At 40.8% G+C, this 23,206-nt stretch overlaps 1 protein-coding gene across 2 annotated transcripts in view; it reads left to right on the forward strand.

Annotated features, from left to right (window-relative positions):
* The window catches only part of glra1 (glycine receptor, alpha 1), a 127,540-nt gene that overhangs the window by 85,042 nt on the left and 19,292 nt on the right, over positions 1-23,206 (forward strand). For both annotated transcript variants that reach the window (XM_032527600.1, XM_032527601.1), the window contains 4 exons: positions 3,243-3,325; positions 4,301-4,438; positions 13,179-13,393; positions 20,190-20,336. In XM_032527600.1, the coding sequence (XP_032383491.1) occupies positions 3,243-3,325; positions 4,301-4,438; positions 13,179-13,393; positions 20,190-20,336 (583 nt within the window). The remainder of the gene's footprint in view (positions 1-3,242; positions 3,326-4,300; positions 4,439-13,178; positions 13,394-20,189; positions 20,337-23,206) is intronic.

The following is a 23,206-nucleotide window of genomic DNA, read 5'->3' on the forward strand; positions in this document are numbered from 1 at the left end:
CTACATCATGTGTGTAATACATATTCAGCATCCTGTCACGGACTAACTAACAATGTGCAGACGCGGCAACGTTTATTTTGTACATCAGGCCAACTGGACGTGTGTAGTAGCAGCGGGTGTCCTGTTAGAGCAGAACACGCCGTGACGAGCTGCTGACAGCTCCAACTCTGCACAAATGGAACCGGAGCTGGAGTCGGGCTTTCTGTCTTCTGGAAATGAACACTCTTGTAGGGATATACCAATCGCAGTGTTGGATCCGAGCAGATATTACATTTTTGGCACTTTTTTTAGGGAAGACATAGTCTTAAAGTGCTCATGTTATGCTTTTTTTCCTTTCCTTTATTGTTATTTTTCTGTGCACATTATAGGTTTACAAAGTGAAAAAGCCCAAAGTCCCCCCCCCAAAAGGATTTTACCATCTCCAACAGAAAACACTGTTTCACCCAAATGCTCCAAAACTTGGGTTGGTCCCGAAATTACTTCTGACGAATGTGTTTACTTGGAACACACTTATAAATGCTCCGCCTAGCGCTAGCGGGGGCCGCCCTTTATACTCTGCTTTGACTGGGTAAATATCCTTCCTAGGTACTTTCAGGGCCCCCATACTCTCGCTTTTGACTGGCTATTTGTCCTTTCCTAGGTCCCTTCCCGGGGCCCCCTACTTGTTTGACTGGGGGGTATTTCTTACCTGGTTTCTGTCAGGCCCTAAAACTCCCCTTTGACTGGCAGTAAAAACCCTTCCCAGGTTTCTGTCAGGGCCCCCATACTCTCCTTTTTGACTGGTAGTAGTCCTTTCCTATTTTGGGCAGGGCCCCCCATCTCTGCCCCTTTTGAAATGGTATTTTCCTTACCCTTAGGGGGACCGGGGTTTTTTTTTTTTTTTAGGGACCCTCAAACCCCCCCTGCTTTTGACTGGCTTGTAGTCCCCACCTAGGGACGTCAGGACCCCCCCTAAATCGCCCCTTTATGGCCCCAGTATTTTCCCTTTCCCAGGTACTGTCAGGACCCTCATACTCCCTTCTGACGGGCCCTAGTAGTCCTTACCTAGGTTATGTCAGGACCCAACTCTCCCTTTGACTGGCTAGTATCCTTACCAAAAGGAAACTTTTCATTTACAAAGTTCACAAATTAGCAGTGCTAGATCAGCCTTGCTGTTATTTTTAATTATTTTTGAATTTACTACACACTGAATTGAATGATTGAAAAAAAAAATAGATTGATTGATATTAAAAGAAATCATTGGTAGCATCTATAATTTGTTCAATTTATTTTTGAAAACCAAGATGATTCAATGGCTAACTTCAAATAAAGGCATAAAATATAATTAATAAAGTATAAAATATTGAGTTCTGTTGGGCATAGTGGAGCAGTAATAATATCTGACAATGTGAGATATCTTATTTTAAAATGAAAGTCTTTAATTTTAGTAATGCGTTATACCAGTCATAAAATAGTTTTCCCATACATTTCTGGGTTGACTTTTACAGGGGTAAATTCCCTCCATATCACAACAGCAATTAATCCTGACGCCTGAGACTCGGGAACCTAATGTCTGACCCAACACCGTCCAACACCGTCTGTCGCAAACATTTTAATTTTCAGAGTTTTACGGGTCAGCCTTGCATGAAACAAGATTCATTCCCATGTTACTGCACGCCTGCTCGGAGACAGGTTTTATCCCTGTTAGTCCTCCAGCAGAGAAGAAGACGTGCGGTGGTCTACAGTGACACTGTGACCTCTAATGTCACATTCCTGTTCATGTTTTCTCTCCTCTTTCTGATTCTCTGGAAAATCCATCGCCATTTCGGGCTGCCACCAATATCTATCAAATATCTTTTGGATTTCATGATTACATTGAGGATGCGACCGGCAAACTTTCACTTATACGTTTTTTTAACATCAATATGAGTTCCCCCAAACCTGAGCCAAGTGGCAGTTGGTCAAGGCCACCCCCCTGTTAAATGTTAAACCAAATGTTACACCAAACATTCAACAAAATATTGCACATTCAAAATATCGCCTTCACGATTAGCTAATCGCTTTCTTTCAAATTGCGATTTCAATTTGAAAACAAGTTCCATACTCCTTGAGCAGGGATGGATAAAGAAATGGGCTTTTGGCAAGTTGAGTTTCAAAGCCCTTCCAGAGGGTTCTCTCCTCAAGATTAGAGTTATTTTAATGTAATGGCGATGAGAACTGAGTTATCTACGGAGTACGTCGAGTCTCAAATACCTCTCAACATACAATACATAAATCTTGAAAAATATCCCCTTTAAAGAACATTTAGAACAGATGAAAAATGTGATTAATTTGCGATTAATCGCAAGTTCTCTCGGACACTCATGCGATTAATCACGATGAAATATTTGAATCGATTGCCAGCCCTAGTTGTTAACAACAATAAAACTCTAGGACGGAGAGGAAGAACGTACATCGGGCTTTGATAAACACACAATAATTGTTTTAGGTCGTTTCATACCCTCACACATAAATTACTTAAAAAACTATACATTTAAAAAAAAATGTTGTTGACCAATTAATTATTGACTGATTGTTTCTGTGCCACTCAAATCTGTTTTAATTGAATCATGCTTTCATGAAAACAACTATAAATGTGTGTGTATATACGTATCTACCCGTTAAAATATACTTTTGACTCTGTTGTGTGTTCATTTATTAAGTTTAACTTTCACCCCTCAACCCTGGGACGTTTAACTTTTGAGTTTAAAAAAAAGGAAGGAAGGTTGTGCTTCAAAAATGGAGATTCTCGGAAGAGTGCTAAACCCAAAGTTGAATAGACATGTTCCAAAAAGTTAGGACAAGGTAAAAACTCAAGTTTCCCATTTTATGGGGACAAATTTCTCTTGTTTAATTAGGCTCACATCACAATGATGAATCATTTATCTGTAGAGTTTTTTTGTGTGCTAGTAATGCCAGTAATTCGTTAATTTAAGCTGTTATTGTTGCACTTATTACAAGTCAGTTTGGATAACAGGAGTGTCAATACATTGATGTATGTATTAACAAAAGAAAAACAATATATCATTTGTTTTATCGATTTCAAACCCATCCTGATGTGTCACTGCTTGGTGCCGTGGCCTGGCGCTGGCTGGTTGGGTTACACTGATACATCTCTAGATAATCCTCTTAGTACTAAGTGATGTTTTGTGTGTGTGTGTGTGTGTGTGGTGTGTGTGTGTGTGTGTGTGTGTGTGTGTGTGTGTGTGTGTGTGTGTTTGCAGAATAACACTGATCCTGGCCTGTCCCATGGATCTGAAGAACTTCCCTATGGACGTCCAGACCTGCATCATGCAGCTGGAGAGCTGTGAGTAATACACAGACACACAGCCCACACACACACACACACACACACACTGGGTCACTGAACAGCTGGTAGGTTAATAATAATAATAATAATAAATTGAATTTGTATAGCGCTTTTCCCGAGCTCAAAGTCGCTTAACAGGGTAGAGACAGTGTTTGTTTAAAAAAAAAAAAAAAAAAAAACTAAGGATAGGCAGAACCGAAAAGATGGTTAAGAGATATGATATAGATTTCTCTGTGGCCTTTTCAGTTTTGAATAGACATGAGCGCTGATGTCTAGAGAGCTCTGTACTTCTACAGCGGGTCAGCGGTCATCAAGGAAAGAAAGTACACTACAATGCTCACTGGTACCATACTGATATCTGGTGTTAGGTTTGATGTTAAGTATCAAGAGGACGCGACCGCTTCATAATGTCAGTGTTTGACTCAGGGACATTCCTAACATTTAGAATAAGTGTTGGCAGTTGTTTTTATTATGACAGAGTAGCTGTTAAAATGCTCTTCTTATTATCTGTTGCTGACGTTAATAAACAACAGACTGTCGAGAATCTGCAACCTCATCATATTTATTCTCTCTGACTACTACACGTTACCATCAGCTACACACAGAAAAGGCCTTGAAATCAGACAAATCACACTTAAAATCGCACCAATTCAAAAACATTGCAAAAATTTATAGAAAACATAATTTTGTTGAGTCGATTCTGAACCAATCAGCTGTTAGATCAGCTGAGAGCCAGCTCTTTCCCATCATGCCCTGCGTCTTGCATTCGGTGGAGAGCCGCTGCGTCGCCTGCATCTCAAACCAGCGGCCGGCTTGATCTCATGAGGTCATTGTTGTCCGCGCGTGCATGACGTCAGAGCAAGTCGGACACGACTCTAACCAGCACGCGACCAACGCTGATGGATCTTGGATCCTCTCTGAAAACAAGCCTAGTAATGGAAAAACAATCTAACCTCCCTCTCTCTCCTCCAGTCGGCTACACCATGAACGACCTCATATTCGAGTGGGATGAGAAGGGAGCCGTGCAGGTGGCTGACGGCCTCACGCTACCTCAGTTCTTACTCAAAGAGGAGAAGGACCTGCGTTACTGCACCAAGCACTACAACACAGGTGAGTGGGAAAAACGCTTAATTGATTATTTCCCCTCCTTTCCTCTTTTTCTGTCTGTCGGCTGTCACTTTTTTGGTTTCCACACTATTACAATCTACATCCTATCAATTTAGTCTCTTTCTAGTCTCGCATTGCCAGACTTTCCTCCACAGCGCTGCGGAGGAGGGTCTACCAATCAGCACCTCTGTGAGGGGCGGTATTTTATTTAATTTATTTATCTTTCCATATTTCTTATTTCTTCATTATTGTCTTTCTCATCCTTGTTGTCACTTCCCTCTTTCTTTTTCCATCTAGCTGCCGCCCCGTTTCTCTCCCTCCTTTTTATTTACTTTGGGTCTGTTTCTTTCCAGGCTTTACATTGTAAAAGGAAAGATGGAGAGAAAGAAGAGATAAGTAGAGGAGTAAAGCAAGGCAGAGAGGGATGTGTATCTCTCTAATGAAGGGAGAATATATCTAAATTCAAAATCACATATTCTTTGAAACTAAGAGAGGGAGACGTTGTGAAGAGTCTACCTTGAGACTGCTGAAGAGCTGCATGAGTCAGAGACAGAATTTTTATTTTCATTTGAATGTGTTAATTATGGAAATAACTGAAATGGAAACGCATATTCCCCAAATATTTTTTTTTCTTTTCCTTTCAATGTCATGAAACTTTGAGTTTGACTTAGTGAGGAGGAAAAACACTGTGAGATACAAAGTTTTTATATTTGTACATAATCGCTAGAAAGAATGAAAGTAGAATAAAAAAGACATTTTAGGACTTCCTTAGACAGGAAGATGACAACAAAGCCGGGGCGCAGAAAGGGCAAAGAAAAGAGAATAAATAATGAAAAAAAATTAGAAAATATAAAATGAGGAAAAAGAAACTAAGGGAGGTACAAAAGACACAAACATGAACAAGAACAAGTGAAAAAAGAGAACATCAAAAAGAAGAGGTAAGAGGTAATAGCAAAAATGAAAGAAAATATGAAAAGGATTTGGAGAAGAATGGACAGTGTTAGAAAGGAAAGAATGAGAATGGATGACATTCATTTGAGAAGGAAGCTGAAGAACAGAAGTCAGAAAAAGAAACGAGCAGTGATTATCTTACAGGACGGGGGAGGACGGGGGAGGACGCCACGCTCTGCTTCTCCCTCCAGGTCCTCCATGAAAACCATCTGTCCAGTCCCCTTCTCCAGTCCAAAACTGCAAATAGACACAAAAGACACTAATGGAGCGAGAGATCTTGGGAGGGCCATTTAAATGCTTTGCTCCACTGCAAAAAGACACTGTGACCGACTAAGGAACCAAGTTTGTTTTAATGTAATTTGGAGTCTAAAGTTGAGGTGGACAAAGATTGTCAAGAGAAATAAAGTGTCTCTTTAGCTTCATGCTAATTATTAGGTCACAAGTTTTTATTTCAACCATTATGACTTTAAAGAAAAAATCTAAATATTGTGACTTTATTCTCAAAATGTAACCTTTTATTACACTAACTCTCATACGCCTTCAAAACTCACTCACACAGTTACAGAAGATGCTTTCATTCTAAAGGTAAACCTCAAGCTGTTTAAATGTTTGTAGAAACTGATGCTCGATCAGTTTTCCTTAAGGAAAAAACTGCAAAAGCAAAGTTGAAATCTCAAGAAATCTACAAAAATACAGAAACGACAGGTGTGTGTGTGTGTGTGTGTGTGTGTGTGTGTGTGTGTGTGTGTGTGCGTGCGTGCGTGTGTGCGCGTGCTGTGCGCGTGTGTGCGCGTGCGTGTGTGAGAGATTAGTTCAGATTCAGAGCCATCACTCACATGGAGGTTGACATCTGCTGTCACTGCTGAGGAGATGAACGATCCACCGCTAGATGAAAGGCCTTGACACGACTCAGCACTGCCACTCTCTCACACTCACACACACACACACACACACACACAACACACCACACACACACAGTCAGATGCACACAGCAGAGACAATGGAGTGCTAATCCACTGCTCTGTTATATAAATATATGTAAATCTGGTTGCTCTCTGTCACTGAATTCTGCTCAATCAGTCTCATGCAAGATTTCTTTTATGGTTTTTCCTGTTTGAACAATCCCGTCCCGTCCAGGCCCCCAGGAACGGCGCCATTTCTTAAAGCAACCATGGGCTTAGCGGCCAACGGTGGAACTACACCCCTCTGGCCCATAAAGACGTTTCTTAAAGACTTTGCATGCCGAAAGAAACTTGTATATTTCAGCGGATATTTTTTGTGGTACATCAACTTACCAGACCGAACACTTAAAGGGTTAATAAACTAGGCATGATGAACGCACATATTGAGCAGATATTAAGAGAATGGTAACACTACACATATATGCCTGCATAACGTTACTGCGGACATAGCTAGATACCAGCTAGTGCTAGCTACTAAGGTTAGCCTGCAGTTTGTGAACAGAGCTTCTGGTGGCTGGCTGTGGAATAGGTCATAAGGGGCGGGACTTAATATACCCCGGCCCCACCTGCCCGATCACTACTGCACAGACTCTGGCTCCAGTATTAAAAGAAGATGCGTCGTCCTTTTTTTTTTTTTTACAGTCTATGGTTTACACCTATTCTGTTCTCTTTATTTCTTCCTTTTCTATAGTCGAAGGCAGGGATTCCTCAAGAACTATTTACCCCCCCTCCACCGTGCTCATCCTACAGTTCTCATTTTGCCTTCTCTCTCATCTCATCTCCGGCTTATTACTTCCCCTCTGTGACGGTGTGTACTGTACATGTTTGTGGGCGTGTGTGCGGTCGTTTGTATATATGTGTGCGTGGATGAGCGTGCACATGCCTCGCTGCTTCCTAATCAGGCATTAAGAGGGAATTAAGGTGTCATTACCCCCAGATTTATTAGCTGCAGTCTGTTGTGACTCCCAGAGTGAGGGAGCATTTCCCTGCATCTCTCTCTCCTCCTCGCTCACACTGTTGCCTTTTTTATTTCTTTCTAATCCCTCCATCCAACCCACCAAATATACGCACGCACCCACACACACACACACGCACCCAGCCCTGTTTGAAATACTTATTACGGTTTCTTCTGCATTGCAGGGGCTTTTGTCTTCTGGCTGGTGATATGTTTATAGTGTGTTTGGGCACATGCAGGACATAATGTATTTCCTAGCCTTATTTCCAACCTTTAACCTGACTAAAACCCACCCCAAATCCTTAAAACCAGGTCACCATACCATACTTTTGCCTTTACATACATATCTTGCGTTCAATTGATTGTTGCCATGATAACCGTCCAGAGTTGTAAAATGGTTTATCAAAGTGTTATAAACCGTTGTGCCGTGTTTTGGTGTCTTGAGAAGTTTTGGAGAAGTCATGGTGATCTATTACCACACATCCTGGATTGTATCGACATTATAACACCAAATGATCCCCTTTTGTTTTTCAATGCAGGGCTGTTTTTGGTCTGAATGCCCTGCAAATTGTGTGACTTTGGTGTTTGAAAGGGTTAGTTTGGAATCACCAAAGTCTCACAATAACACAAACGAACCAGTCAATGGAGGCAGCAGTAGTGCAGCAACTCCCGTGTTCTGCGAGGTAAATGACTGGTTTTGTCGAAGGAGTCTGGTGGCTTTGAAGAGAGCAGAGATAACGGCTTCAGTTCCCTGTCGTAAAGGGCTTTCTGACAGCAAGCTAAAGCAGGGGGAATAATTGTTAATAAAGTGACCACTTAAACTGAAATTGATCATTTTAAGTGTTTAAAATGTGTTTAGCTTCCATGTCCGTTCCTGCTTCTCCAAACTGGGGACGTGCCGACCGCCATCTACTGTAGCTAATACACTGACTATGGAGAAGTAGCTTATACAACCACACTTCAAAAGTGTGTATGGGTGTTCTTCCTTTTACTAGAAGAACACACACACACACACCACAAGTAGAGTATGAATGAAAGTACAGTGTAGATGTAAAGAACACTGCAGTGTGAAGTACACACACACACCACAGTGAGCTAGGGGCCCAGCTGAATAATTTCAATTTTCTTATCAGATGGAAAATATGGACACCACTTAAAATCTCTGAAGTGTATCACAGCTATAAATCAAGTCCACCCCATTGACTCTCCTCCTCCTCCTCTTCCTTTCCTCCTCCTCCTGCTGTCATTTTCTCCTTCCCTCTTTCTCTCCTCCTCATCCCTCTCTCCACCTGCTCTTACATCACATTTCCTCCACTCTTTCCCTGTCCTTTCCCCCCTCTTTACCTCTCCCAACTCCTGTCTTTTCTCCTCTCCTGTCGTTTAGGGTTAACTCTACCCGATGAGGCTGCCTTCCATTGATCTTCTATGATTAAATGGATTGTCGGCCATCTTGCGCTTTGGCTCGCTTACATTTTATTATGAGCCCTGGCGTGCTCATTACATTAAAGAAAGAGAAGAAGGGACATTTGTTACTGGTGCTGCTGTCCTGCATGTAAATAAGGCCGCTGCAGTGTGTTAATGTGATTATCTTTGTTGCAGATTTTCTTTGTACACATTGTTTTTGCACAGAAATTCTACTTTGTGTGTGTGTGTTTCAAATACAGCATGTGTACAGTAGAATATTTATATTTATAGTTTCATCTTTGACAAACTAGTAGACGTCACAGTTTGATTGACAGGTGATTGCTAGGAGGTTCAGTGCAGAAAAGCCAAAAGAGGGGGGGGGGGGATTAAATGTTTATTCACAATTTCAATTTTGGCTTGTAACACTCAAAAAACAATGTAATTGAGAAAAACATTTTTTTTGTTGCATTTTTAAATGAACTTTTTTTAATTTTTACTTTTTATACTACCTTCTGTTTATTTTCTTATTTCGTCTTGTGTTCCGAATAAAAAAAAAATAATCAATTATTAATAATAAATAATTGAATCAATAATTGCAACATCTTTCCAAAAGTCAATGAATAATCAAGTTAAAAAGATATCATGATCGTGATTATGTTTTTTCCCATTAAGGAGCAGCCCTAATAGAGTCTGAAATATAAATGAAAATAACCGGGCTCTTTTCACTTAAAAGACACACATTGTAGTAAACCACTAGAGAGAGATCGGGAGGAGGCGGTGGGCTCCATTCCTCCTAATCTCTCTGCTCCCCTTTTCCGGCATCATGCTGCGAGCGTAAACATCCACTGTTGCTCTCCCGTCACAACCACACAAGGACTAACGCTGCTTCTGGCGGACTACAACAGGCAGCTGCAGATCACCAGACTTTCAACTGCTACGACACAGCTTGTGCAGTATTACTCGCCTAAGAAAGCCAAACCTTTGATTTAAGAAACCAAGATAAAGGAAGGTGACACCAATAAGGTTAAAAATATCAATTTGAAGTTAGTCTCTCATTGCCAGACCTTCCTCCACAGCTCTACAGAGGAGGGTGCGGCTAGTCCACACAGCATTCTGGGATGGGAGAAGAACGTGCTCTGGTTTATTGGCATTTCCTTAAACCAATCACAGTTGTCACGTGCGGAGAAATGTGATTTGATTGTCGGCTCTGGCTCCGAGGCAGGTACGGGCTGACAACCTGTGCGTCCAACTGACGGTCAATGGCACAAAAACAAAGTCTAACAAAGCAATATGAACAGCCAGTAGCAGGGGTGCTAAGACGATCACTTGTACGCTTTGTGTAAAACCAAACTTAGGAAGAAGAGTTGGCCTACTAGCCAGTTTGTGATTGGTCCCCGGCCACAGACGCAGATTTGTAACGGGAGCAGGTCAGGACAGAAATATGTACAGTTTTCCAGCCTGAGCTGCAGGGTGAAATCAAATCGCTGGCAGAATGGCGAGCAGAAAACTTAAGGAGAAAGGTGGATGGAAAAAAAAAGCAAAATAAAAGAGGGCCGAGTCTCTCGAGACGGATGCAGCAAAATGCAAAAAGCTCACAGAGATTTCATGATGAGGGACAGACAGCAGAGTTAACTTCACAACAGCAAGAGGTCCTGGTAAGTGCCAGGAGGAGGACATATTATAGTAGCCTGCCTTTATCCCTGTCTCAGCGAATTGCAAAGTCAGCGATCAAAATGATTGCATCATGATTATGAAAATCATCGCGCCATTTAGTACTGTAAAACTCAACGTGTTTAATAATTTCTGTTAGGTTAATTTGAAACATCTGTGAGATCAGGTTGCTCAATTTCTCCTTTAATACCGCAATGACTAGAATGAAAAACGTTTTTTTCTCCAAAAATGACTGTATGCAAGCTAGAGCCCAACCGATATATCGGCGGGCCGATATTATTGGCCGATATTAGGCATTTCCCGATTTATCGGTATCGGCATTTATAATGGCCGATTTAATTAAATTAAATAATTTCTTTTTTAAGATTCATTCATCAGAATCATTTATAACGACACATACATTATATATAAATAATGAACATTTAAAAAATAAAAACGGACTGTCAACCCTGTTATGAGTGTTGGCGTTGCATAGTCTGTCCACCAGAGGGCGCTCTAACACGTTGGCAACACTTTTTTTATCAGAACTTTAATATATTTAGATGTTTCTGTTGTAACAATAAAACAATTTTTTTCAAATATTTTAGTGAGAACCTATAAATAACCACAAATAACTAATGGAAAATCTGTGAAGGTTTTGTAACGCGTTTCTGGATATTTTTTTTTAAATACATGTCGGCCGATATATCAGCATATCGGTCGGGCTCTAATGCCAGCTGTATAATTTATAAGATCCAAATAAAACCTTTGCTCATAGTGGTTTTAATAATGTACCACCACCACGGATAAATATTCTCCGTTTCTTAAGGGAGGAAGACGCAATAATGTCTCCATTTTCTGTTGTGTCATCACTTCTTAGAGTGTTCCTCTGAGCTATTATATCTGTTATTGCAACAAGTAAAAGGCAGTATAAATCCAAAACCACCTGCCGTGTTTGTTTTCAAGCATTTACCGTCTTTCATTTGATATTCAGCAAAGCCGGGCATTTGTGTCTCTCTGATTTTCTACTTACGATTTACACGTGGGCTTAGTGCGAGAGCTGAAGAAAGGTGACATTTTGTCTCAAAGCTGTCAACTTTAGCTTCAGTCCCTCTATTTTCCCCTCTGCGGCTTATTCTCCTTTTTTACTGCCAGTCCAACAGCTTCTCCCTTCTCTAATCCCACTTCCTCACTTTCTTCCTCCCCCTCTTCTCGTCTCTCTGGATCCTTCTTTTATTGTACCCCTCTGTCTCATCATGTCCACCTGTTTTTTTCTAGGGGACATGTCCGTGTCAGTGTTCAGATAATGCGCCCATTCAGATGAAGATAATAGGGAATTCAGAAACACTCCTCACTGCTAATGAAACCGCACCGCCTCGGGGAAACTGATGAAAGAACATTTTGCTTTTAAGTAGAGTTTAAACATCGACCAGCGTCACTTCTTTTTCCTGGAATCCACCTCTTTGTGCTTGATGTGCTGCAAATTCACTCATTTCCCAATGAGATATTCATGTTACAAAAACAAAAAACAGGACACCTACTGAGACAAAATGGTTAGCTATAAGAATAATATAATATGATATAATATAATATAACAATATAATATATAATTTAACTGAGTCGTGAATATCTTTGAAGCTGTAAGTGTCATGAGCCATCTCATTACAACGTCTTTCTTTCCCTTTTAAAATGCTGAACATCAGAATAGATCTAAACTAGATGCAGAAAAACATAACGCGAGGTTTGTACTTTCTTTGTGAACCCTGATTGGCTTACTTTTTTTTTTTTTTGAAGTACATCTTTAATGCCCAGAAGTTGTACTTAAGACACACACAGCCCCTCGTCTGTCACGGTTATGGGTTTGTTATAGTTTATTTCATTAGACCGGCTAACTAACTAAAGAAACGCGTTCAAATGTTGAGTTTCAGTCAGTGGAGCACCAGTGATGTCGATGTGAATGTAAAAGCAAAACAAAAGCCGTGGTACCTTCATGGACTCATAGGACAAACGGCAACAGGAAACCGCCTTTGCATCTTAGTATAGTTAAACATGGGCCATCACAAAATGGACTGAAAAAAAAGACTGACTTGAACTCTTGAAGGTATTCAATTTAAATAAAGCTTAGTTTGAGTTCAATTATTATCAGGTCTGAGCTACTCTTCTCATCCTTCTTATTCTTCTCAAAGGCTTTTCTGCACCTTTAACATGATGATGGTCTAGTCCCGCTTTGCCAGACCTTCCTCCACAGCGTTGCGGAGGAGGGTCTGGCTAGTCCACACAGCTTTCTGGGTGATGGGAGAAAAATGTACTCTTGTTTATTGGCATTTAGTTAAACCAGGTCTCTTTAGGTCTTTGCCTCTCTCTACCCTTTCCTCTCTGTCACTATATAAAGTAGAATAATGCCCTAATGATAATAATAATGAATGATTGTGTCCCATAATTTATATAGAGAGCCAAAAGATGCCGACACACACAGGGTTAGCATCTGTTTCATAATCTCACAGTTCCTAATGTATTCTCCTGTGCTGGTGTTCATCAGGTTTATTTAACATAAATGACACTGCGATGGGTTCCAGCGACAGTGTGAATCTCATTCCAGTACTAATCGTTTTTCTGTTTTCATTCCCCCCCACACCCGGATTCCTTCTTTTCATTCCCTCATTAATCTGAGTAAATTCAAATGCAACAGAATTTTCCATTGGATCTCTCTTTTTCTCTCCATAATATCTTACTTCCTCTCATCTTCCACAAACAGCTTCCTTGCTTTGAATGACAACAATCTTTTGCCCCCCCCCCCCCCTTCCCTTTCCTTCCCCTCCAGGTAAATTCACCTGTATCGAGGCTCGTTTCCACCTGGAGCGTCAGATGGGCTACTACCTGATCCAGATGTACATCCCCTCGCTGCTCATCGTCATCCTGTCCTGGGTTTCCTTCTGGATCAACATGGACGCCGCGCCCGCCCGGGTGGGTCTGGGCATCACCACCGTGCTGACCATGACCACGCAGAGCTCTGGTTCCAGAGCCTCCCTGCCCAAGGTGAGGACAAATCAAACGCACTCTTCAGTACCACCAGCTTTTGTGGCCAGACGTAAACATTCGGGTGTGAGCCCAAACCTAGGGCTCACCCTGGGGAAAGAAATAAATGCTTAAAAATCTGTAGATCATTTGGGAAAACACTGGTAGTTGCCAAATAAAAAAATAAAAAAATCATCATGTAGAGCCGACATCCCGTTTTATATCTGGTCTTCATCAGTCTGAAACCACAACACAACAAATGTTGATGATGACTCATTTTCACTCCTGCCACCTAAGAAGAGGCACGAAATGTCAGGTGTTACTATTTTTAAGATACGGGTGGGAATTTGGCAAAAACAGCATTACTCATTTTAAAAACGATTTTTGTTATACTCTGCTGAAATCAAGTTCACAGAATGAAGGAATCCATCCCATAATAACGTGGGACCGAACCCCCATAAAACGCTACACTACATCACTTTCAACAAACTTCACGGTGAACAACGGGGGAAAAGATGGAGAGATCAAGGAAAGATGGCGGGAGGTGAAACAGAAAAGGAGAGATACAAAAGAATGTTTTTCCATTGACCAATTTTGGTGCTTACCCACTGCTAGTACCAGCTCAGCTCGGCTCGACTCTGCCACGCTGCCCCGTCCTCCATTTTCCCTTGCAGATTTAGTACCGCCTCATGCGTGAGGCGAGCGTGGCTGGTCGTCATGGCACCGCCGCAGGAAACTGCCGTGACCTAACGCGACAAACACAGAGCGTCGGAGGTGTGTTGTTTTTGATTCTCGGCATGTGGCTGTTACCAGAAGACACATTTTGTTGCAGAAGAAGCTGGAGGCAGCAAAGAAAAACTTTTTCAAAAAGGCGGCTTTGTTCACAGCACCCCCCCATCTGTCACTAGCGATGATGATGCAGTGATTAGTGACGAATCTCTCTGACCAGTCAGTTTTCTGATGGTTTTCATGTCACCTTCTGGGAGAGCCTCAGATCGCTTGAAAACCTCGACGGAGGTGGCACTAAAAGAAGTCCCTGGTAGCAAGTACCAGGGACTTTTTTTTCATAATGGAAAAACAAAAAAGGCGAGTAGAGTCGAGTGGAGCAGGTACCATGTAATGGAAAAACTTGTGTTAGAGTGAGGAGAGTGGAAGGAGAAGGGTAGCAAAGAGGCAGACAGATGGAAGGATGGCAAAGAGAAATGGAGGGGAGGGGGGAAACTGATAAAAGAGACATTCAACAGAAGTTGAATGAGAACAAAGATGAGAAAAAAAACTTTTAAAAAGAGAGAAAAACCTTTTCCTGTGAGGGATTTTCAGATTAAAGGAGGGGGAAAAAAAACGTTCAGACTTTCCGTGAGCTAGTAGGATTGTATAATTATGTCCAGGGAAGCTGTAATCCCCAACACACACACACACACACACACACACACAAACACACACACACACACACACACACACACACACACAGTGTTTGTTGACATTAGGTGCTTTTATGCGCTCTAAAAATTGAACAAGTGAACCGTGATTCTTCTGCAGTTCAGCTGTCACAATAATGATCACACAGCACAGCTGAGCTTAGGTGGGCATACTGCTCAAACACACACACATATGTACATGTGTGTTTGTTTGTGTGTGTGTGATGGACAGTAGACACACACACCTAAACACACGGCTCTTCTCACATGCCACAGAGGAGGGCTGCACCATGTCAGTCCAGGAGAGGAGGACATGAGGAAAGAGAGGAAATGATTGATTTTTTTGTTTGAAGATTATTTAGCAAAGTAGATGATGCTAATTCAACATAAGGTTTTTATTTAATCATGTATGGTTAACTCAACTGAAAGTATTGTTTGATGGAGGTATGAACAAGTCTAGAAAAAACGGGACATTTGCCACAATGCTACACAATAAATAGACTGCAAAGGTTGGACATATTAACTTAAATATCACTGAGCAGCAGTAACCTGCCTTTAAATAGAAGTCTTTTACTTTAATGAGATTTCAAAGCAACTAAATTACGCAATTTCAGTGTGAGAAAGGGAATGGTTTGACGTTAATGAGCAACTTGTCATTGTATTGTGTTCCAGCTGATTCTGTGTCTAGGACGCCTCAGGATGCTGGGACAGAAATATAAGTATGGGAAAAAAAATGGTTGCCTTTTTTTTGCCAAGTTCAACAATGTTTACAAGGTGTTCCGTAACCCTGTGGATGCCAAGTTTGTTGACATGTCTGATCTGAGAAGCAGTGGCGGGGCCAGACATTTGGGGCATGCTTACCCCCCCCCCTCCCCCCACTATTTTTCAAGCCACTTGAGATAATAAAATATTTAAACATGTGTACATCATTTGGAAAAACCAAATTGTTGCCAAGGAAAAAAAGAACATCAAAAAAGTCCTGCAGTTTTCCAACTGTCTTTTATCACAAACCACACAACAAATTTGATCTCCTGCCCTCAAAGAAGAGACAAGAGTTTTCTGATGTTACTACTTTTAAGTTACATAACAAAGAGAGGGTAGGACTTTGGCATTAACAGCATTACTAATCTCAAACCTATTGTTGTCGTACTCTGCTGTAGTTGGGTTTACAGAGAGAATATTTAGCTGACAAATATACTACATTTGACACCATTCCATAATAATCTGGGCTGCAAATCAAGGATCTGCTTGGCTTTTGCAAAAAGTATTCGGAGCAGAAGTTTGTCTCTGGCTCCTCCTGCTCAATCCCTCTCACACAGTGTTTAAGTTGTAAAGCTGTGATTGGCCACGGCTGGACATGTACATTTTCTGATTTTTTTTAAATGCAAATTTGAATAAACAGATTATTATGTGATTGTACTTTGAGGCTTTTTTCCTCATTTTGACTACAACGATCTAGTGAATACTCAATCAAAATTAAACAGAAGAGGAATTTAGCCAGTGAGTTATGCAAAAAGCTTATTTCATCTTATTTCTGATCTTAACCCTCCGGTTCTCCTCCATTCAAATTTGACCCCTTTAAAACCAACCTCTTTTACCACAAGAAAATGGATTGGATTCCTTACAACGCTCTTTGCAAATACAATTGATCACTGATGTACGTTCCTCTTATCTTAACTATTAGTCAAAATTATTCATAATTTCTCAAATATTCGGTATATTTCTATATAAATGAGGGCTATTGACCATGATGTCCAAAAAGTACTGTAAAACTAGTGGTAGTAAGGTGGTGTTAGTGAAAACTAAAAAACAAAAGTGGACAAAAATGTTCACATTACAGCTTCAGAAAGTCAAAAAGCTGCAAACTGGCAGAAAAACAAAGGGGACACCAGGAAGTAAATCCAGCAAATTGTCGTGCCCACACTCCCTACATTTGCTTCATTTACTTCACTTAGGGGCTGTCAATTTTTTTATTTAAGGGGCTGCCGGAGGAATTTTGTGATCTTTAGTCAAAATAGACTTGACCCTCCCTTAGCTAATAATACATTTTTCTATGACCCTCCAAAGTGATTGGGAGGCGTGGCCCTCCCCAATAATGTATTGATGCCTTCTGTACGTGGCAAAGATGTACAGATAAACCCTGTTTTTTTACAATCATGACATACATGACCAACCTCTGCTTTCTCATCTTACACCTCACACCTCACCAAGATGGGGGGGCAGAGACTGAGAGCTACCTGGAAAAATACAGCATGCACCAAACAAGCCACTTTGAAATGTTTTCACAAATACAAAAGTAGACTGAAAAACGTTGGGTCTCCCTCCCCTCAACAAAGAATAATAAGACATGACCTTTCCCTTATTTCCCCCGGTGGTCCATATCATAAATACCGAACGGTCCCTTAGTGGTTTGTTTTCCCACAATGCCGTTCAACCACCTTTCAGAGAGGGATGTATGTTGTGTTAGTTAGTACATCCGTAAGGTTTTCCAGGCAGGAAAATGTAAAAGGTTGTTTCAACAAATAAAAATTGCAAAGTTCTTGACTCATTTTCTAAATCAACACACTTAAGAAACACATACAGTACCCAAAACTAAATACTACTCAGTGGGAAAAAGGTAGCGCATCTTAGAACTGCAGTTTGAGCGCTGAAATCCGCCTGCAACCCTGATTTACACATCTCCAATCTTCTGTTAGTAAGAAAAAAGGTTTTCATTAAGGAAACGAAAGTCGCGGGGGGGAAAAAAAGATAAGGCTTTTTTCTCTATGCCAAAATTAAAATTAAAAAAGGCATTTTGTTTTTGAGACTGCTCATTCTCTTAACCATTTCACACAAATAAAGATTCCTAAATTCCGGTATATATCTATTTATTTAAATACTTTTGTATCTTTAAACTGGGGTAATGTAAGAATCCTTTCTGGTTTTTCTGCCTCTCAATCTCTCTCTTCTCTCTCCTGATCTCTACTCTCTCTCTCATCTCTCTCTGACCTCCTCTCTCCTCCTCTCTCTCTCTCTGACACTCACTCTCTCTCTTCTCTCTGACACACTCTCTCTCCTCTTGACACTCACTCTCTTCTCTCTCTCTGACACTCACTCTCTCTGTCTCTCTCTCTGACACTCCTCTTCTCTCTCTCTCTCTGACACTCACTCTCTCTGGTCTCTCTCTGACACTCACTCTCTCTCTCTCTCTCTCTCTCTCTCTCTGACACTCTCTCTCTCTGACACTCACTCTCTCTCTCTCTCCTCTGACACTCACTCTCTCTCTCTCTCTCTGACACTCACTCTCTCTCTCTGACACTCACTCTCTCTCTCTCTCTCTGACACTCACTCTCTCTCTCTCTCCTCTGACACTCACTCTCTCTCTCTGACACTCACTCTCTCTCTCTCTCTGACACTATCCTCCCCTCTCTCTCTGACACCACTCTCTCTCTCTCTCTTGACACTCACTCTCTCTCTCTCTCTCTCTGACACCCCACTCTCTCTCTCTGACACTCACTCCTCTCTCTCTCTTCTCCTCTCTGACACTCACTCTCTCTCTCTCTCTCTGACACTCACATCTCTCTCATCTCTCTCTCTGACACTCACTCTCTCTCTTCTGACACTCACTCTCTCTCTCTCTCCTCTCTGACACTCACTTCTCTCTCTCTCTCTCTTGACACTACTCCTCTCTCTCTCTCCTCTCTCTCTCTCTCTGACACTCACTCTCTCTCTCTCTCTCTCTGACACTCTCTCTCTTCTCTCTCTCTCTCTGCCTGGATGACAATCATACCAAGTTGGCCGTTTAGGCCTCATCAGCTCCGGGGGGGTGATCATTCAAAGATAACTGTGCTTCAGACGCAGCGCACACTCGCAGCAAGGCAGAGCGGCGAGGATAAGCATTGTGTGTTTGTGAAAGTGATCTCAAGTCATAGTTTAATTGGATTTTAATCGGCTGATTGTGAGTTTTCTCTGTCTGTGACGGAGCGGGGATCTCCTTCTCAGGCTGCACGGTGTAATTGGATGGGGAGATGGAAAGTTGTTATGACAGGCCGGGGTGAATGCGCTCGAATAATGGCACTTGGCGGGCAGATAGCGATCCGACAATGATCTGACCAGACTTCATTTAGCTCTTATTATCTGGACAGTCCTGTTCCTGTCCATCTCGCTTCACACCGCGCTCTTCGTGTGTAGAGGCTGCTGACATTCGACTGGTTTTGTTTGCTGATTGTATGTTTTTTTTTCATATGTTTAGTCTGTTCAATCTAGTATTATATAGGGCTGGGCAATATATCGATATTATATTGATATCGTGATGTGAGACTAGATATCATCTTAGATTCTGTGTTTCGTAATATCGTAAGGACTTAAGTGTTGTCTATTCCTGGTTTTAAAGGCTGCATTACAGTAAAGTTAGTCATGTTCTGTTACCAGACTGTTCTAGCTCTTCTTTAATTTTACCTTTACCCACTTGGTCATATAATCTACATTATTGAAGAATATTTATTTAAAATGCCATTGTGAAGATATTTTGTTAAATCACCAATTGTCAACCCTATATTATTGCCACAATATCGACATCAAGGTATTAGAACAAGAATATCACAATATCTGATTTCCTTCATATTGCCCAGCCCTGCTATTTTACTATATAGTACGGCTGGGACGTTATGCTTTTGTCCCCGTTCGATTCTTTCACGATACATCGGTGCCGATTCTAGAAGTATTGCGATTTGAAAGCAATTTTCTTTTCCTTCTTTAACAAAAACAACAGTTGAATAATATAATATATAATGAGACATTTCAAGAATAATGCCCATCACATGCTAGTCAGTCAGTCTGACATTTATTTTATTTGTAAAGAAATACATAGCATGTATATTCTCACTTTTCTGCTTTCGCTCTGTTTTGTTGGAAACGGATATGATGTAGTCGCTGTTGGCGGTACCGAGTAACCCAAAAGGGGAAAAGAACCAATTTAAAACATCACAATACATACAGCTTGTGAATCATTTTTTCCCCCCAGCCCTTATATGTAGAGCATCATAATATTTTTTTTTTTACCGCAATAAATTGCTAACATTAGCTAAGATGTCATTTCAGAGAAAAATTCAATGTTTTACAATAATAGAAAGGCGCGGTTTACTTCATAGACTGGGTACTTCTGTTACTACTTTATCTGGGTCACATGATAACCAAAAGATGTATCCTGGGATTCATTCACAACTTTATTAATTTGAAAAGTATTTTTTTTTTATTTGAATGAAGGAAAGAATGATATTGGTAATCACAATCATTTCTGAGACAATTAGTTGTACAGCAAAATTTTGAATTGTTACAGCCTTAGATGGAGACTTCTACCACAATAACAAAGCCTGTGAACAACTCCCAGACACCTCTAACCCTTCCTGCCCCCTGTTCAGGTGTCCTACGTAAAAGCCATTGACATCTGGATGGCCGTGTGTCTGCTGTTTGTGTTCTCGGCCCTGCTGGAGTACGCCGCCGTCAACTTCATCGCCCGCCAACACAAGGAGCTGCTGCGCTTCCGACGGAGGCGACGACACATGAAGGTGAATACTCAGCCAAAATGTTTACATTTGACATTTTTAATATATCCACCAGTTCTGTTTTGTTTGATTGTTTGCCCGGTGCGTCAGCAGCGATGTCAGCTGAATTGAAGAGTTGCATTCAAAACGTGAGATGTTATCTATGTGACAAAGGTGATTGTGAGTAGCAAAACATTTACTAAAACACAATGAGACCATCTTATAGTGCTTTGAACTTTATACATGACTTAAGGATTTACCATGCACACAGGTGGAATTTGGATGCTGAACCTAAATGATGAGTTGTGAATCAAACTCTTCAATTCTACTGATCCACAATCTTCCATATCTGCCCTTTGCATTGTGCATTTCAGCAAATTATTAGAGAGGACATAAAAGATGGGAAGTATGTAAGAAGAAAGGATCTTTCAGAACAAAGAGTAACCTGTTTTCCAATGGTCAAGCACAAACGGCCCAACGCTTGTTTATTCCACACACGAGCCTCAGACTTGTGTTGTTGTCTCTAACCATTCGAACAGCACAGAATCAAAAACCACAAATGAGTTGTTTGTAATGGATGAAACCCTATGCTGCCGGGCAGCCGTGTGCTCTCATCAGAATATAACATTTGGGTTTGTCGGGTGGTCTTGAGGTGATGTTTCTCTGTAAACACAAAGAATGCATTTGGGATGAACAAAAAAAAATCCCTGCTCCCCTTCCGTCCACGGGCGTTCTGAAAGACTCACGGCGTGTTTGATATTAGCTTTGTGTGGAGCTCATCACCAGGCAGAAACACAGGGCATCAATGTTTCATGGGCAGAGCATTGAGCACGATTAAAAGCCGAGCTGTAGAGCAAACAGAGACGAGGCTCATAATGGATTCACAATGTGGAAGAGAAGAAAAAAAACAAATAAACTTTTCCCTTGGCTCGCAAAACTTTTGCTTCTGGAAATACATCTTTTACTAGAAACAGAGATCTTAAAGTCTTTTTTAGTTGTGACTGTGCTTCTCAGTGAGAATGTACTTGTGTAAATTAGGCGGAATCTTACTTTTTAGTCCTTAGTTTTTAATACCATGATCAATGTGCTTGGATTTCCTTTTTGACATGATAATAGTCAACTGAACGAAATGGGAGGAAAATCTACTTTTCCTTCCAGATATTGCGATTACATTACGTAATGTTGTAATTTCTTTTTGTTTAATTAAATTGATTTTGAAAAAAGTATCGTTAGGAACCGGTACCGGAGTCACTGTATTGGTATCGGTACTGGGATTGACTATGGAGAAGTACCTCATACAACCCTTCAAAATAGTACTTTAAGGACTTAGGTGAGGTATATTTTTGACATTGGAAAGAAGTTCTGCGGTATCATCAAAAGCTTCTCAAGGTGGCATTATTTTTTCTCAAATGTTGTTTACGAGGCTAAGAATGAACTGTGAGCTTCAGGGTGAGATTGGTAATAATTTTTGTAAAACCAAGGAGAACCAAGCTAGTGGCTCAAAACGTTAAAATACAGCAAAACCGCACATTTTAGAGTGGCCAGCCTAAGGCACACCTGTGCAATGATCATGCTGTCTAATCAGCATTGATATGCCTTACCTGGGAGGTGGATGGATTATCTCGGCAAAGGAGAAGTGCTCACTAACAAAGATTTAGACCGATTTGTGAACTATATTTGAGAGAAATAAGCCTTTTGTGTACGTAGAAAGAAGTCTTAGATCTTTGAGTTTAGCTCATGAAAAACTGGGGCAAAATCAAAAGCGTTGCGTTTATAATTTTGTTTAGTATAATTTGTATAAATTCCCTGTCTATGAACCTAAGAAGATTAATATTGAGGAATGAAGAGAGATTTAATTTCTCAAAAGTGATTTGAACATAAATGTGGTGAAAATGACAAAGCAAAATGTAAATTTTTCCCTGGAGAAGTGTTAATGTATCTGTTTTTTTTCTTCCTTCCTGTACTTTCTTTTGTTGGATTTGTCTTTGAAGCATTTAATAAATCAATGCTATGTGTCTGGTTGGATTTATCAGTCCGAGGCAGCTGTATTGAATAAGGAGTAAAGCTGGCAGGCCTGTGGGGAATATTGAAGCACTGAAACTGGTGGTCTGTGTGTTTGTGTAGGTAGAGGGCAAGAAAACTCGAACGCCTACACAAGAAATGCAGCAATGAGCCTACAGTAAACACTCCTAGATTTATTTGTGTGTGTGTTGTGTGTGTGTGTGTGTGTGTGTGTGTGTGTGTGTGTGAGAGAGAGAGATGGGGAGATTGTATCTATACAGCCGGTGAACATGCATGAGTGCATTCACGAGTGCTGTTGTGCATTTTGGTGTTGTAGGGCATGCGTTTGTGCCTACCATGACTACAGCTGCTTGATTGAGTTGGACACTTTTGAGGGTGTGTGAGCATGTTCGTGTGTTTGTGTACGTATGTGTATTTATAAGGACCGAGTGTCCTCGCAAGGAAGTGAGGACACTGTGCGAGAAAGCTGGATTGTTTTACTTCAGGGTGTGGAGTCATGTTGGTTGGAGTAGGTTGGAGTTTCGTCATCTTTACTTTATTTTTTTTTACAGTTATTATTATTAAGGACTAGGGATTAATGTGTTGTTATTTTCAAAGAATCTGCTAATTGTCAGTCTATAAAGTGTCCGCACATAGTGAGGAGATGTCTTTTTAATAGTTTACTCAATGATTCAAAAAACAAAACATTTAGGAAGCTCGCTAACTAGCAAATTGTTCTGCTCATGAAGAGCGTGGTATTTGATTAAAAGCTCCAGAACAGCTACTAAAAAGAGCTTTTAGTGTGATTTTGTTTCCTCAAAAAAGATAAATGCAAATGATTTCATGTGGCAAAATAAGTTGTTTTTTTGGTCTTCTTTCATAATTTATGTAAT

Source organism: Etheostoma spectabile, chromosome 10 (assembly GCF_008692095.1).
Source record: "Etheostoma spectabile isolate EspeVRDwgs_2016 chromosome 10, UIUC_Espe_1.0, whole genome shotgun sequence".
In the NCBI taxonomy this organism is placed as follows: Eukaryota; Metazoa; Chordata; class Actinopteri; order Perciformes; family Percidae; genus Etheostoma; species Etheostoma spectabile.